We start from the raw sequence: 15,391 nt of genomic DNA, 5'->3' as shown, positions 1-15,391 counted from the left end.
AATTTAGTACTGGGGGTGGAGGCGCCCAAAAATAGGTAACGTAATGAAAAAAAAAAATAGAGGGAGAGTCTTTACCACTCAAGATGGAAGAACCAAAACCACAGGGTTAATGTAAAAAGATTAAATTATTTATTCAGCACAATTAAAAGGACTTTGGATATGCAATTTGTTTTGTTGTTTTTTAAGGCGCTAAATAAAGTTAAGTTTTAAATACCTATTTACACTGTGCTAACTTCAGTGATCTTTAGTTTGTCCATGTGTTTTCTTCCCTAGATACAAAATTTATGTTTTATTTTTAGTATTTAGTATATAAAAGTACTGCGGATCAAGAGGCTGGGACATGTGGAGAGAAATCCCTTCTCTCCACATGTCCCAGCCTCTTGATCCGCAGAACTATATACAAAAAAACCAAAAAATAAAACATGAATCTAGTTTTATTTAGCGCCTTAAAAAACAACAAAACAAACAAATTACATATCCAAAGTCCTTTTAATCGTGCTGAATAAATAATTTAATCTTTTTACATTAACCCTGTGGTTTGGGTTCTCCCATCTTGAGTGGTAAAGACCCCCCCCACACACACACACACACACACACACACACACCATATTTTTGTTTGCAAATAATTCAGAGTTAGTGCTTGATTATGGAAATTTTTTAAATCAAATTTACGCAGCTTGAAAATGGGCAAGCACTAAAAATGTCAGCAAATACCAAAACTTTGTCAATAGTGACCCAAAAAGAAATTGCCTTATATACTATGATTAGCAATTTCTTTCTCTGAAGTTAAATTGGACTTGAACTCTTGCACTGGACAGAACGAAAACATGGATATGCGCTCTGTATGTACTTAGAGAGTTTAGCCTGTCTAATTCACCCTCATTGGTGACTAAGCACAAGTTGTAATTTGATCCCTTAGCTGTATCAGCTGACTGCCATGGCAGAGAGCTCATTTGTCAACACAGGATGTTAACAATATGTCTGCTTCCATGAAAGCAGGAAGTAGACAAGCTGCAGATTTATTGCAGGATTTGTATCAGCTGTAACAATGAAATGTTTTTCTTTAAAGGTTATTATGCTGTTGCTTATCTTTTAGAGCTGAGATGAAGTTCTGAGTTCAGGTCCGCTTTATATGACAGCACTGCTTAGAACTGCTATACCTCCTCCATACTAGCAATATTATGGAGAGAATTAAGTTGAAATTGCTACTTCATCTAACCCTTTTTTTTTTACATTATTATTATTATTATTATTATTATTACAACCCTTAGTTGTAAATATGTCCTTGTTTTTTGGTATCCAAAATGTTCATTTTTTCTGAGTATATCCCTGAAACTATAAATGGAATCTAAAGTATGGTGGCTCACCTGTTCCATCTTTATGAGAAAGCAATCAATGAAGTCTCGAGGAGAACTTGGATTCAATGTCTCTTTATGCTTTTTCACCTTTTCTCCAATAATTTTCTGCAAGTCATCTATAGCCTTGAATAGTGTATTATGAGGCCCTGGCAGCTTTCCAACCACTTTCGGAAACATGTTGTACATCTAAGAGACGATAGCAGTTAACTGAGTATAATTTGTGTCTAGTCTGATAAACACAATGCTTAGAGTATCTGTATCCCTATTACTTTAACCCTTAGACTGCCACGGACATCTAATGGTGTTTTGTGTTTTCACATCCATATGCCCTGTAAAGGCAACTTCCACCTACAGTGGACATCTATAGGCATTTTTGTTACCCGATATTACTGTTCCATGGAGGTCTGAAAGGTGTTCCACTTTACTAAAAATATACGAATAATTCTAAGTTGATGCAGACTTATGCAAATATTACTGCAAATCTATGCAGCTTGAAAATGAACCACTCAAATGCGCTCACTGCAAGATTTGATTAGTCCATTTACAATAGATTTTTATAATAATTTGTATAATCCTGTATCAGAATAATAAGCATAATTTTCACTCATATCAAATGTATTTGCACATCAATCACATCCCTACTGACTAATGTGGTCTTTGGTGTAGATTTGGGCAAGACATTTAATAAACACAATACATAGATGGCACTCACGTGTAACTTTTTTGCAAAAAAAATTGCTTGCAGTCTAAGGTTTAAAAAAATAACATTTTGGTACTCAAAGCAAAACTGCCATTTTGCACATACGTGAAATATGGGCGCCAGGGAAAATCGAGTGCAGGGAAACTGCCGATATTAGAATATAGGTACATTTACCGATATTCTACTATTTACAGTGTTAAATTTTGTTAGTAAAATTTTGGTAAATCTTACGATATTTTACTACAACTAAATCTAACCCTACTCTCACACAGAACCCTCCACCCTTACACCTGACCCTTAACCACCTTCCCCCCACCTCCACAAAGCCGTTCTGAAAGCCTAATCCTTACACCCCCCCACACACACACACAAGCCCCCTTCCTGACACCTAAACCTTAACCGCCCCCTGCACAGACCCCTTTCCTGACCCCTGACCTCCTCCACACACAAACCACGTTCCTTATGCCTAACCATTAACCATTCTCCTTCATGACGCCTAACCCTTAACTGTCTCCCCCCACAAAACCCATTCTGAAAAACTAATCCTCCCCCCTTTACAAACCAGTTCCTGACGCCTAACCCTTTAACGCTTCCCCAGCAAAAAAATAATAATATAAAAATGTCTAAATATTGGACACAACCGGGCGCCCGGACCATGCTGAATAAAATCTGCAAAAAATGCTAAGTATTGGGCAACTGAATTTCCCCTTTGGTGCTGACTAGCCAATAGTTTCTATGAAAAGTCAATGGTGGCTCTCGATTTGTGCAGGAGCTGCATACACCCGATATGTCTGATACCCATTTTACTGCTACATTACTGCCCTTCAGCTTTACTATACTGGCTGTAGAAGGACCAATGGACCATTTTTCAGCCAGGTTCTGCAGACATTGCTTTGCAATATTTGGGGGGCTGTAGATGGTAGACTGGCTGTCAGCACTTGCTGCCCTATTATTTTCAGGCTGAAGATTTATATTTATGGATTGGATAGCTCTCCATTCTAAGCGAGTAAGAGGGCATTTCTTGCCTTACCTGTCCCCAACATGAGCTGAAACCTTTAAATATTTCATGTAGGAAGCCCAAAAGCCGGAGAAACTCTTTGTTGTCATACTCAAATCGTTTTCCAAACACCACTGAGCAAATGACATTTGATACTGCTTTGCTAAAAAAGAAAGTTGGATCCACAGGGTGACCTGTAACAAAAAAATAATCCACTAACTATGTTATGTTATCTACACACCATTCAAGAAGTAGAAATAAGAGGAAATATACTTTTGCTTATATTTGTATAAACATGCATTTTTTTTCTTAAAGCAAACCTAAATTTAAAATTAACTTATGAGATCAATAATTGTATGTGTAGCACTAATGGTAAATAGAACATTGGTAACAGAGAACAGAGTCTTATATTTTTATTTTCACTTTATGATCTGAATTCTAAATAGCAACCATGACAGTCTGATGTATACTTGCAAACCAACAGAAATAATGACCCACTGAACTTTTCAGAATTAAAACATTATCAGCCTTGTTTCTTCAGCTAGTTAAAAACACATATTCAGGACATGGGACTAAAATTCAACTTTCTGTGTGACTACCTCATTTGTATATATAACAAAAATAGTTTTTTTGAACACTTCTGTACAGGAAAACAGAAAGGGACTTCAGACAACTTCTTAGTAGGTCTAGTTCTAGTAAGGCAATGGCTGGTTGGTGTACTGGTTTTTACTTACACAAGAAACCAGTGTTCAGATCTTGGCTCCACCTATTTAGTAAGCCAGTACCTATTCAGTAAGTAGTCCTTGCGCAATACTCCCTAACACTGCTGCTGCCTACTAGGCAAGCCTCTAGTGGTTGCAGCTTTCAAGTCCTTTGAGTCTGACAAGAGAAAAGCACTATAAAAATGTTGGAATTATTATTTATAGTACTTTATGTACCTATGCTCATCTCATCATATCCCAGGCTGTTCATGTATCCTTTATTATGAATGTTCAATGAGGAGACATTGCTGCTTATAATTTCCTGTAGAAAAATATCTTGATGGCTTTTGAATTGCAGGACATCATGATGTGGAAGACCCTTCTAACACTTTCCAGTTGTGCTTTACAACACAAAATATTATTTTACAAAGTCCACCTCCAACTAGAGTCACTGTGAGTGTGACTAATACAGTACATATTTTTAGGAGACAGCAATTTATATAGAACTCTGAAAGCCTGCTCTCTAACACGGTAGAACCATTGACTATTTCAAGCTTGGCCCAAGGCTACATATAGGCTGCCAACAGGTTTGTTACAGATGGCAGAGAGAAGCATGTGAGAGTCTACAGAGTAACCAAGCAGCTTGGGGTGAACCAAAACCACTAGGAAAGTATAGGAGACTAATAGACTGAAAAGCTGTCCTCACTGGCGTAGATAAGGAGCTGTGGGCCCCGATGCAAGTTTTACAATGGGGTCTCCCAAGCACTCTATACATAACAATTGATATGGCGCACCAAAACTTGCCAATGGCAACTACAGTGTCAGAGGTGCAAGAAGGGTATGGGGAACAGTGTGTTAATGATTACCACTATTCAAATTATCTATAGAAGTGATTATTATGAGCACAGGACCAATAGAGAGCTAATACTGTAGTCGAGGGAGGGCCCTTTGGGGCCCCTCTGGCCCAAGGGCCCCAATGCGGTCGCTACCTCTGCACCCCCTATTGCTACGCCCCTGGCTGTCCTTCTAAAAATTCAAAGCTTAGTGTGGTTTGCCTCCTTAAAACAGAAGGTACTTGTGAAAATTCAGATTTAAGTGTGTAACTGTGGTTTCCCACAATGCACACTGTTGAATATGCTGCTAATTATCTCCTTATGCCCAGTGGTGCATTGTGGGTAACCACAGTTACCCACTTAAATCTGAATTATCGTAAGTACCTTCTGTTTTAAGAAAGCAAACCACACAGAGTAACACACTGCCAATAATCACATGCAGGCTAAATATAGTACTGATTGTCCAAACAGATGTTTAAATTAGTGGGTTGTTTGTAACCTGAAGTTAGTCACTAAGCTACATGTTTTTGCTTTAAAATACTTTTAAATATAAAACGTGTAATTTAAAATCACTTTTGCAGCATTGATGTATGGTATATAAGTCTTTTAATGAAAATGAACTTAAAACATGTGCACACTAAAGGAAACTCTTTTATAGGTAACAAGATTATACATTAGCAAAGGTGGTGTCATAAAATACCTTATCTGAGACATCGTACAACTGTAAAACTGAGTGGAAACTGGTTTTACTAGCCCAAAACAATGTGATCACACAATATTGTGAAGGTGATGGCTGCACTTTATGATTCCTGCAAGGGTCTGTTAGTTTGCACCAGTGCTGGGCCGAAATTACGCATTAGCGTAATTATGCATCGTAATTCACTACAAATGCACCGTAAGCGTTACGTGTAAGGTTACGGTATTACGCGTAATTAATTACGCGTAGACCGTAGGGTTACGTTTTACGCGTAACAAATTACGCGTAAGACAGTAAACTCCCATTGAAATTACACAGTCTGCCGTAATCGCGTAATATTACGCTCCCGTATAATATAAAAAAGCCGCCGACTTTAAGGGTTAATAGCAAAGCCCCCTTAAGTGCTAAGAGCCTCAAATTTTGAGAATATATTAAGGAGATCAGAAGGAATAAGAGGAAAAAAATTTTTTTCAAAAAGACCTTATAGTTTTTGAGAAAATCGATGTTAAAGTTTCAAAGGAAAAATATATACATTTAAAAACCTGCCGACTTTAACGGTTAATAGCAAAGCCTGCTTAAAATTTAGGACCACCAAATTCACAGGGTATATTAAAGGGATCAGTGGGAATAAGATGAAAATTTTTTTTTTCAAAAAGACCTTATAGTTTTTGAGAAAATCGATTTTTAAGTTTCAAGGGCGAAAATGTCTTTTAAATGCGGAAAATGTCAGTTTTTTTTGCACAGGTAACAATAGTGTTTTATTTTCATAGATTCCCCCAAGTGGGAAGAGTTTTACTTACTTCGTTCTGAGTGTGGGAAATATAAAAAAAAAACGACGTGGGGTCCCCCCTCCCAGACTTCTTTAACCCCTTGTCCCCCATGCAGACTGGAGTAGCCAGAATGCGGAGCACCGGCCGCGTGGGGCTCCGCACCCTGACTATACCAGCCCGCATGGTCCATGGATTGGGGGGTCTCGGAAGGGGAGGGGCAGCCAAGCTTTCCCCTCCCCCTCCTAGCCCTTGTCCAATCCAAGGACAAGGGGCTCTTCTCCACCTCCGATGGGCGGTGGAGGTGGAGGCCGCGATTTCCTGGGGGGGGGGTTCATGGTGGCATCTGGGAGTCCCCTTTAAAAAGGGGTCCCCCAGATGCCCACCCCCCTCCCAGGAGAAATGAGTATAGAGGTACTTGTAGTACCCCTTACCCATTTCCTTTAAGAGTTAAAAGTAAATAAACACACAAACACATAGAAAAAGTATTTTAATTGAACAAAAAACATAACCACGAAAAAAGTCCTTTAATATTCTTAATTAACCATTAATACTTACCTGTCCCTTTAAAAGCCAGTTCCCACGCAATATCCTCGGAAATATACTAATCAGTTACAATGTAACAAAGTTATTACAATGTAACAACTTTGTTACATTGTAACTACGCCGCACCCGACGTCACTCACCGCCGCCGCAGCGTCTGTGCTGCAGGACCCGACAGAGCTCTGAGCTATAGCTCAGAGCTCTCTAAGCATCTTTGTATTTGGGCTCCAAGGAGCCCCATTGGTCCTTAGCAGACCAATGGGGTTCCTTCTGATTTGAAGGAACCCCATTGGTCTGCTAAGGACCAATGGGGCTCCTTGGAGCCCAAATACAAAGATGCTTTCGAGAGCTCTGAGCTAATATAGCTCAGAGCTCTGTCGGGTGAAGGGACGCTAAGTCCCCGCCGGCTCCGCTGCCCTCCCCGCCTCTCCCACATGTCACCTATATACATGCTGGCACCCATGGGTGCCAGCATGTATATGAGTGACAGGTGTGGGCGGAGTGGACGGCGGGAGCCGGCGGGGACTAGCGTGTATGCGGCGGCCGGCGGGTGAGCGGCGAGTGACGTCGGGTGCGGTGGTGTTACAAAGTAACAAAGTTGTTACATTGTAATAACTTTGTTACATTGTAACTGATTAGTATATTTCCGAGGATATTGCGTGGGAACTGGCTTTTAAAGGGACAGGTAAGTATTAATGGTTAATTAAGAATATTAAAGGACTTTTTTCGTGGTTATGTTTTTTGTTCAATTAAAATACTTTTTCTATGTGTTCTATGTGTTTGGGACAAGGGGTTAAAGAGGTCTGGGAGGGGGGACCCCACGTCGTTTTTTTTTTATATTTCCCACACTCAGAACGAAGTAAGTAAAACTCTTCCCACTTGGGGGAATCTATGAAAATAAAACACTATTGTTACCTGTGCAAAAAAAAACTGTCATTTTCCGCATTTAAAAGACATTTTCGCCCTTGAAACTTAAAAATCGATTTTCTCAAAAACTATAAGGTCTTTTTGAAAAAAAATGTTTTCCTCTTATTCCCACTGATCCCCTTAATATACCCTGTGAATTTGGTGTTCCTAAATTTTAAGCAGGCTTTGCTATTAACCGTTAAAGTCGGCGGGTTTTTAAATGTATATATTTTTCCTTTGAAACTTTAACATCGATTTTCTCAAAAACTATAAGGTCTTTTTGAAAAAATTTTTTTTCCTCTTATTCCTTCTGATCTCCTTAATATATTCTCCAAATTTGAGGCTCTTAGCACTTAAGGGGGCTTTGCTATTAACCCTTAAAGTCGGCGGCTACCTAACATTGATCCATGCGTCAACTTTTCTGCTTGGCAGCATGACCTTACGCATTAATTGCTAGTAGGTTTTTACGCGTAAGCCTATAACGTAATAACCTGAATTACGGTATACTTACGCGTAATTGCGTAAGTGCTATGCGTAATTATAGACATGTACCGAAATTGAATGTCTAGGCCGTAAGCGTAATTTCGTAATGCGTAATAGCGTAAAATTACGCGTAATGATCCGTAAGCGTAGCTTTCTCCATTACGACCAGCACTGGTTTGCACACTATGCGCCTATATTCCTCAGTGCTTTTACTCCCAAATAAGGAACATCAATTCCCTCTTTCATGGTCTATACATAGAGATTATCAGGTACACATTGAGATGATGAGACACATGATCATTGAAATTGTAACTCGAGCAAAAATTAAATTTTGTTTCTGTAGATCCTAAATCCACATTTTGGGCAGGCACACATTAGGTCTAGTTTATTTATTTATGCAAATATTTATATAGCACAGACATAGTACACAGCGCTGTACAGAGTATATTGTCTTATCACTAACTATTCCCTCAGAGGGGCTCACAATCTAGTCTCTATCATAGCCATATATGTCTTTGTATGTATTGTGCAGTGCATGTATCATAGTCTAGGGCCAATTTAGGGGAAGCCAATTAAAGCGGACCCAAACCAAACATTTTTTTTAATTAAAAATATTTAGTTGCACCACTCTGACACATACAAATATAAATAAACACTCCTTCAAGCCTATGAGCATTTCAGTGCATGCTTTTCACCCTTCTCTTTGCATAACTAGGGTTATACAGGTTGCAGCCATTAGCAATTCCTCCATTGCCGGACACCACCTACGACACCACCTACTTCACCAGTTTGCAGGATTCTGTCCCGGCAATTTGAAAGGAAGGGAGGGGTTCCTCCAATAAATGTAAAATATTTTATATTTGTCATCATGCAGCTAAAAAAAGACTGATATTTATTATTATAATTTAGAAAATAGATTTTATTTCTGAAATCTTGTATTTTTAATTTAGGTCCACTTTAACTTATATCTGTATGTTTTTGGGAGGAAACCGGAGTGCCCAGAGAAAACCCACATAGACACGGGGTGAGCATACAAACTCCTTGCAGATGTTGACCTGGCTGGGATTTGAACAGGTGACCCAGCGCTGCAAGGCAAGAGCATTAACCACTACGCCACCGTGCTGCGCTAGTTCCGGGGGGTTTGCCGGTAGTTTCGAACACAAAATGATGCACTTGCAATTCATTTCTATGGGCCATAGAGGGTTCTTCAATCATTCTCCCTTCTTTTGCAGTTTTGTTTTTGCTAAGGATGAGCAGGCAAAATTCCTTATCTAGAATTCGCAGGAAATGGGGCCATTTTCAGTTATCAAACTTTTTTGCAGTACTGCTGCGTATTTCACTTTAATATTCGCCTTTTACATTTTCACAAATCCTCTGGAAGATTTGGAGGCAATATTGCATTGCTCACTACCGTGGACATTTGTGGTTAATAGCAAAACCCCTATATATGCTATACTTATCCACTTATGTGGTTTGAGAGGGTATATCTACATCCTGCAGGACTTTAGTTCCTGCTCAGGGATGTAGATATTCATCTATTGTGGTGGATAGCCGCTGCTCACTCCCTCATTCTCTCCTGTGCACATTTTTGCCACTGCCTGTTAGAGGGAAGATCAATGAATGGAAACCCTGTTCCCCTTGTAAGTGATCGCTGGCATCAATGAGATGCCTGCGGTCATTGTAATAACAAAAGTAACACGTCCATGCATTACTTCCTGTTAGCGTACTAATAGTACACTCAGGAAAATAATGCACGATGACATCTTATGGCCAAATAGTAAAATTACACCTACATACATTTTTTTAAAGAGGACCAGTAACTTAAAAAATGGAAAGCTTCTGGATCCTATCGAGGCTTCCCCCATCCTCCTCCACCTCATGGTGGTCTCACTAGCGGCCATATAAATATTAACCTTACCTTCCAGCCCAGGTGAAGTAGCGGCTCTCCGCTAGGGGTCAGGCAGAAATAGCCGATCCCGATCGGATCTGCTCTATTGCACAGGTGCAAATCGCCTGAGCGGACCCAATCAGAATCAGCTATTTCCACCCGACCCCAAGCGGAGAGCGGCTACAGCGCCTGGGCTGGAGCCGGGGAAGGTAATTATTGCAGGCACTACTGCGCCTGCGCAACAGTCGACTTTCCTTGTCAGCTTTGGTTTTGTGGGCTCAAGGAGACCACCGCAGGATAGAGGAGGATGGGGGAAGCCTTGATAGGATCCAGAGGCTTCCCCCTCCCAAGGCAAGTACCCCCAGGGAACATTTTTAAAGTTACAGAGTCTCTTTAATAATATTAGACACATATACAATTAAAATCAACCCCTTACATCTTGCAATTTACAACAGTTACCCAAATAATATATATGCATTCAAAAAGACAATAAAAAAATAGTTACCTTAGGGACTGAACTTTTTTATTTTGTATGTCAAGATAGTATATTAATGTTAGTTTTGAAATTATGGGCTTGTAATTAGGGATGGGCGCAAAACTGAAAAAATGCACCTTTACTTACAAATAAAATATTGGTGCCATACACTGTACTAGGGAAATATTTTAAACAGTTTAATAACCGGGATAAATGGGCAAATAAAATATGTTAGTTCTAATTATGGTAACATGTATTATTCTAAAACTATAATAGCCAGAGAAATAATGATTTTTTTTTCAATTTTATTTACTTATTTTCCCGTTAAAATGCATTTAGAATAAAATAATTCTTAGCAAAATGTACCACCCAGAGAGGATTTTCCATCTTGGCTGTCTATCTTGAAGCCAATCCTGACATAATTTCTTCCCTTAGGCTCCCTGCACATGGCAAATCTGATTTGAGATTCCAATTCCGATTTTGATTCCGATTTGCAATTCCGATTTTCCCTGAATGCTATCAACAGAAAAAGCAGAAAAAATGCAGCATGCAGTAACGATTAAAAATTAGAATCGGAATCGCATGTAAAAAAACGTTTAAAAATCAGAATTGCATGTAGTGTGCAGGGGGCCTCACTTTGTCTGTGTTTGCATTGGCTGCCCTCCACCCAGTCTTCTGACACTCCCACCCAGCTCTGCAATAGAAAGTGCATTGTCATTGTGTGATTCTGCAGCTTCTCAGCTTGAGAAATATTAGCCAATTAGAGATGAACAGAGGAGGGAAAGAGGCTTCAGCCAATCAGGCTGCATTAGTTATGTCTGAGGGGAAAGTAAAGAAGAAAAAAAGACAACCCAGCATGCCCTGCAACTTCATTTGTGGGGCAGATGTACCAAATAAGATCCAGGGAAACTGGAGAATGATCTTTAACCACTTCAGGACCACAGTCTTTTCGCCCCTTAAGGACCAGAGCCTTTTTCTCCATTCAGACCACTGCAGCTTTCACGGTTTAATGCTCGGTCATACAACCTACCACCTAAATGAATTTTACCTCCTTTTCTTGTCACTAATACAGCTTTCTTTTGATGCTATTTGATTGCTGCTGCGAGTTTTACTTTTTATTATATTCATCAAAAAAGACATGAATTTTGTCAAAAAAATGACTTTTTTAACTTTCTGTGCTGACATTTTTCAAATAAAGTAAAATTTCCTATACATTTGAGCGCGAAAGTTATTCTGCTACATGTCTTTGATAAAAAAAAAACCATTCAGTGTATATTTATTGGATTGGGTAAAAGTTATAGCGTTTACAAACTATGGTGCCAAAAGTGAATTTTCCCATTTTCAAGCATCTCTGACTTTTCTGCGCACCTGTCAGGTTTCATGAGGGGCTAAAATTCCAGGATAGTCCAAATACCCCCCAAATGACCCCATTTTGGAAAGAAGACATCCCAAAGTATTCAGTGAGAGGCATGGTGAGTTCATAGAAGATTTTATTTTTTGTCACAAGTTAGCGGAAAATGACACTTTGTGACAACAACAACAAAAAAAAAAGTTTCCATTTCTTCTAACTTGCGACAAAAAAAAAATGAAATCTGCCACGGACTCACTATGCTCCTCTCTGAATACCTTGAAGTGTCTACTTTCCAAAATGGGGTCATTTGTGGGGTGTGTTCACTGTCCTGGCATTTTGGGGGGTGCCTAATTGTAAGCACCCCTGTAAAGCCTAAAGATGCTCATTGGACTTTGGGCCCCTTAGCGCAGTTAGGCTGCAAAAAAGTGCCACACATGTGGTATTGCCGTACTCAGGAAAAGTAGTATAATGTGTTTTGGGGTGTATTTTTACACATACCCATGCTGGGTGGGAGAAATATCTCCGTAAATGACAATTTTTTTATTTTTTTTACACACAATTGTCTATTTATAGAGATATTTCTCCCACTCAGCATGGGTATGTGGAAAAATACACCCCAAAACACATTATACTACTTCTCCTGAGTACGGCAATACCACATGTGTGGCACTTTTTTGCACCCTAACTGCGCTAAGGGGCCCAAAGTCCAATGAGTACCTTTAGGATTTCACAGGTCATTTTGAGAAATTTCGTTTCAAGACTACTCCTCACGGTTTAGGGCCCCTAAAATGCCAGGACAGTATAGGAACCCCACAAATTACCCCATTTTAGAAAGAAGACACCCCAAGGTATTCCATTAGGAGTATGGTGAGTTCATAGAAGATTTTTTTTTTTTGTCACAAGTTAGTGGAAATTGATGTTAATTGTTTTTTTTCACAAAGTGTCATTTTCCGCTAACTTGTGACAAAAAATAAAATCTTCTATGAACTCACCATACTCCTAACGGAATACCTTGGGGTGTCTTCTTTCTAAAATGGGGTCATTTGTGGGGTTCCTATACTGCCCTGGCATTTTAGGGGCCCTAAACCGTGAGGAGTAGTCTTGAAACCAAATGTCGCAAAATGACCTGTGAAATCCTAAAGGTACTCATTGGACTTTGGGCCCCTTAGCGCACTTAGGGTGCAAAAAAGTGCCACACATGTGGTACCGCCGTACTCAGGAGAAGTAGTATAATGTGTTTTGGGGTGTATTTTTACACATACAGATGCTGGGTGGGAGAAATATCTCTGTAAATGACAATTATTTGATTTTTTTTACACACAATTGTCCATTTACAGAGAGATTTCTCCCACCCAGCATGGGTATGTATAAAAATACACCGCAAAACACATTATACTACTTCTTCTGAGTACGGCGATACCACATGTGTGACACTTTTTTGCAACCTAGGTGCGCTAAGGGGCCTAACGTCCTATTCACAGGTCATTTTGAGGCATTTGGATTCTAGACTACTCCTCACGGTTTAGGGCCCCTAAAATGCCAGGGCAGTATAGGAACCCCACAAGTGACCCCATTTTAGAAAGAAGACACCCCAAGGTATTCCGTTAGGGGTATGGTGAGTTCATAGAAGATTTTATTTTTTGTCACAAGTTAGTGAAAAATGACACTTTGTGAAAAAAACAATAAAAATCCAATTTCCTCTAACTTTTGACAAAAAATAAAATATTCTATGAACTCATCATACACCTAACAGAATACCTTGGGGTGTCTTCTTTCTAAAATGGGGTCACTTGTGGGGTTCCTATACTGCCCTGGCATTTTACGGGCCCAAAACTGTGAGTAGTCTGGAAACCAAATTTCTCAAAATGACTGTTCAGGGGTATAAGCATCTGCAAATTTTGATGACAGGTGGTCTATGAGGGGGCAAATTTTGTGGAAGCGGTCATAAGCAGGGTGGCCTCTTAGATGACAGGATGTATTGGGCCTGATCTGATGGATAGGAGTGCTAGGGGGGTGACAGGAGGTGATTGATGGGTGTCTCAGGGGGCGGTTAGAGGGGAAAATAGATGCAATAAATGCACTGGGGACGTGATCGGAAGGGGGTCTGAGGGGGATCTGAGGGTTTGGCCGAGTGATCAGGAGCCCACACGGGGCAAATTAGGGCCTGATCTGATGGGTAGGTGTGCTAGGGGGTGACAGGAGGTGATTGATGGGTGTCTCAAGGTGTGATTAGAGGGGGGAAATAGATGCAAGCAATGCACTGGCGAGGTGATCAGGGCTGGGGTCTGAGGGCGTTCTGAGGTGTGGGCGGGTGATTGGGTGCCCACAAGGGGCAGATTAGGGTCTAATCTGATGGGTAACAGTGACAGGTGGTGATAGGGGGTGATTGATGGGTAATTAGTGGGTGTTTAGAGGAGAGAAGATCTGCGGGCGATCTATTGGTGTGGGTGGGTGATCAGATTGCCCGCAAGGGGCAGGTTAGGGGCTGTTTGATGGGTGGCAGTGACAGGGGGTGATTGATGGGTGGCAGTGACAGGGGGTGATTGATGGGTGATTGACAGGTGATCAGTGGGTTATTACAGGGAATAACAGATGTAAATATTGCACGGGCGAATTGATAAGGGGGGGTCTGAGGGCAATCTGAGCGTGTGGGCGGGTGATTGGGTGCCCGCAAGGGGCAGATTAGGGTCTAATCTGATGGGTAACAGTGACAGGTGGTGATAGGGGGTGATTGATGGGTAATTAGTGGGTGTTTAGAGGAGATAAGAGATGTAAACAATGGATTTGGGAGGTGATCTGATGTCGGATCTGCGGGCGATCTATTGGTGTGGGTGGGTGATCAGATTGCCCGCAAGGGGCAGGTTAGGGGCTGATTGATGGGTGGCAGTGACAGGGGGTGATTGATGGGTGGCAGTGACAGGGGGTGATTGATGGGTGATTGACAGGTGATCAGTGGGTTATTACAGGGAATAACAGATGTAAATATTGCACGGGCGAATTGATAAGGGGGGGTCTGAGGGCAATCTGAGCGTGTGGGCGGGTGATTGGGTGCCCGCAAGGGGCAGATTAGGGTCTAATCTGATGGGTAACAGTGACAGGTGGTGATAGGGGGTGATTGATGGGTAATTAGTGGGTGTTTAGAGGAGATAAGAGATGTAAACAATGGATTTGGGAGGTGATCTGATGTCGGATCTGCGGGCGATCTATTGGTGTGGGTGGGTGATCAGATTGCCCGCAAGGGGCAGGTTAGGGGCTGATTGATGGGTGGCAGTGACAGGGGGTGATTGACGGGTGATTGACGGGTGATTGACAGGTGATTGACAGGTGATCAGGGGGGATAGATGCATACAGTACACGGGGGGGGGGGTCTGGGGGGGGGGGGTCTGGGGAGAATCTGAGGGGTGGGGGGGTGATCAGGAGGGAGTAGGGGGCAGATTAGGGACTTAAAAATAAAATAGCGTTGACAGATAGTGACAGGGAGTGATTGATGGGTGATTAGGGGGGTGACTGGGTGCAAACAGTGGTCTGGGGGGTGGGCAGGGGGGGGTCTGAGGGGTGCTGTGGGCGATCAGGGGGCAGGGGAGGGGGAAATCAGTGTGCTTGGGTGCAGACTAGGGTGGCTGCAGCCTGCCCTGGTGGTCCCTCGGACACTGGGACCACCAGGGCAGGAGGCAGCCAGTATAATAGGCTTT

General features: G+C 41.3%; 1 protein-coding gene across 4 annotated transcripts in view; it reads right to left on the bottom strand.

The window, feature by feature from the left end:
* LOC137528219 (cytochrome P450 2C21-like) overlaps nt 1–15,391 on the bottom strand; it is a 54,743-nt gene that overhangs the window by 23,701 nt on the left and 15,651 nt on the right. For 3 of the 4 annotated variants that reach the window (XM_068249492.1, XM_068249491.1, XM_068249493.1), the window contains 2 exons: nt 3,089–3,249; nt 1,368–1,544 (listed from right to left, as the gene is read on the bottom strand). In XM_068249492.1, the coding sequence (XP_068105593.1) occupies nt 1,368–1,544; nt 3,089–3,249 (338 nt within the window). The remainder of the gene's footprint in view (nt 1–1,367; nt 1,545–3,088; nt 3,250–15,391) is intronic. The other variant, XM_068249494.1, reaches the window with a different exon arrangement.

Source organism: Hyperolius riggenbachi, chromosome 8 (assembly GCF_040937935.1).
Source record: "Hyperolius riggenbachi isolate aHypRig1 chromosome 8, aHypRig1.pri, whole genome shotgun sequence".
Classification (NCBI taxonomy): Eukaryota; Metazoa; Chordata; class Amphibia; order Anura; family Hyperoliidae; genus Hyperolius; species Hyperolius riggenbachi.
This window is presented reverse-complemented; position numbering and strand designations above follow the sequence as displayed.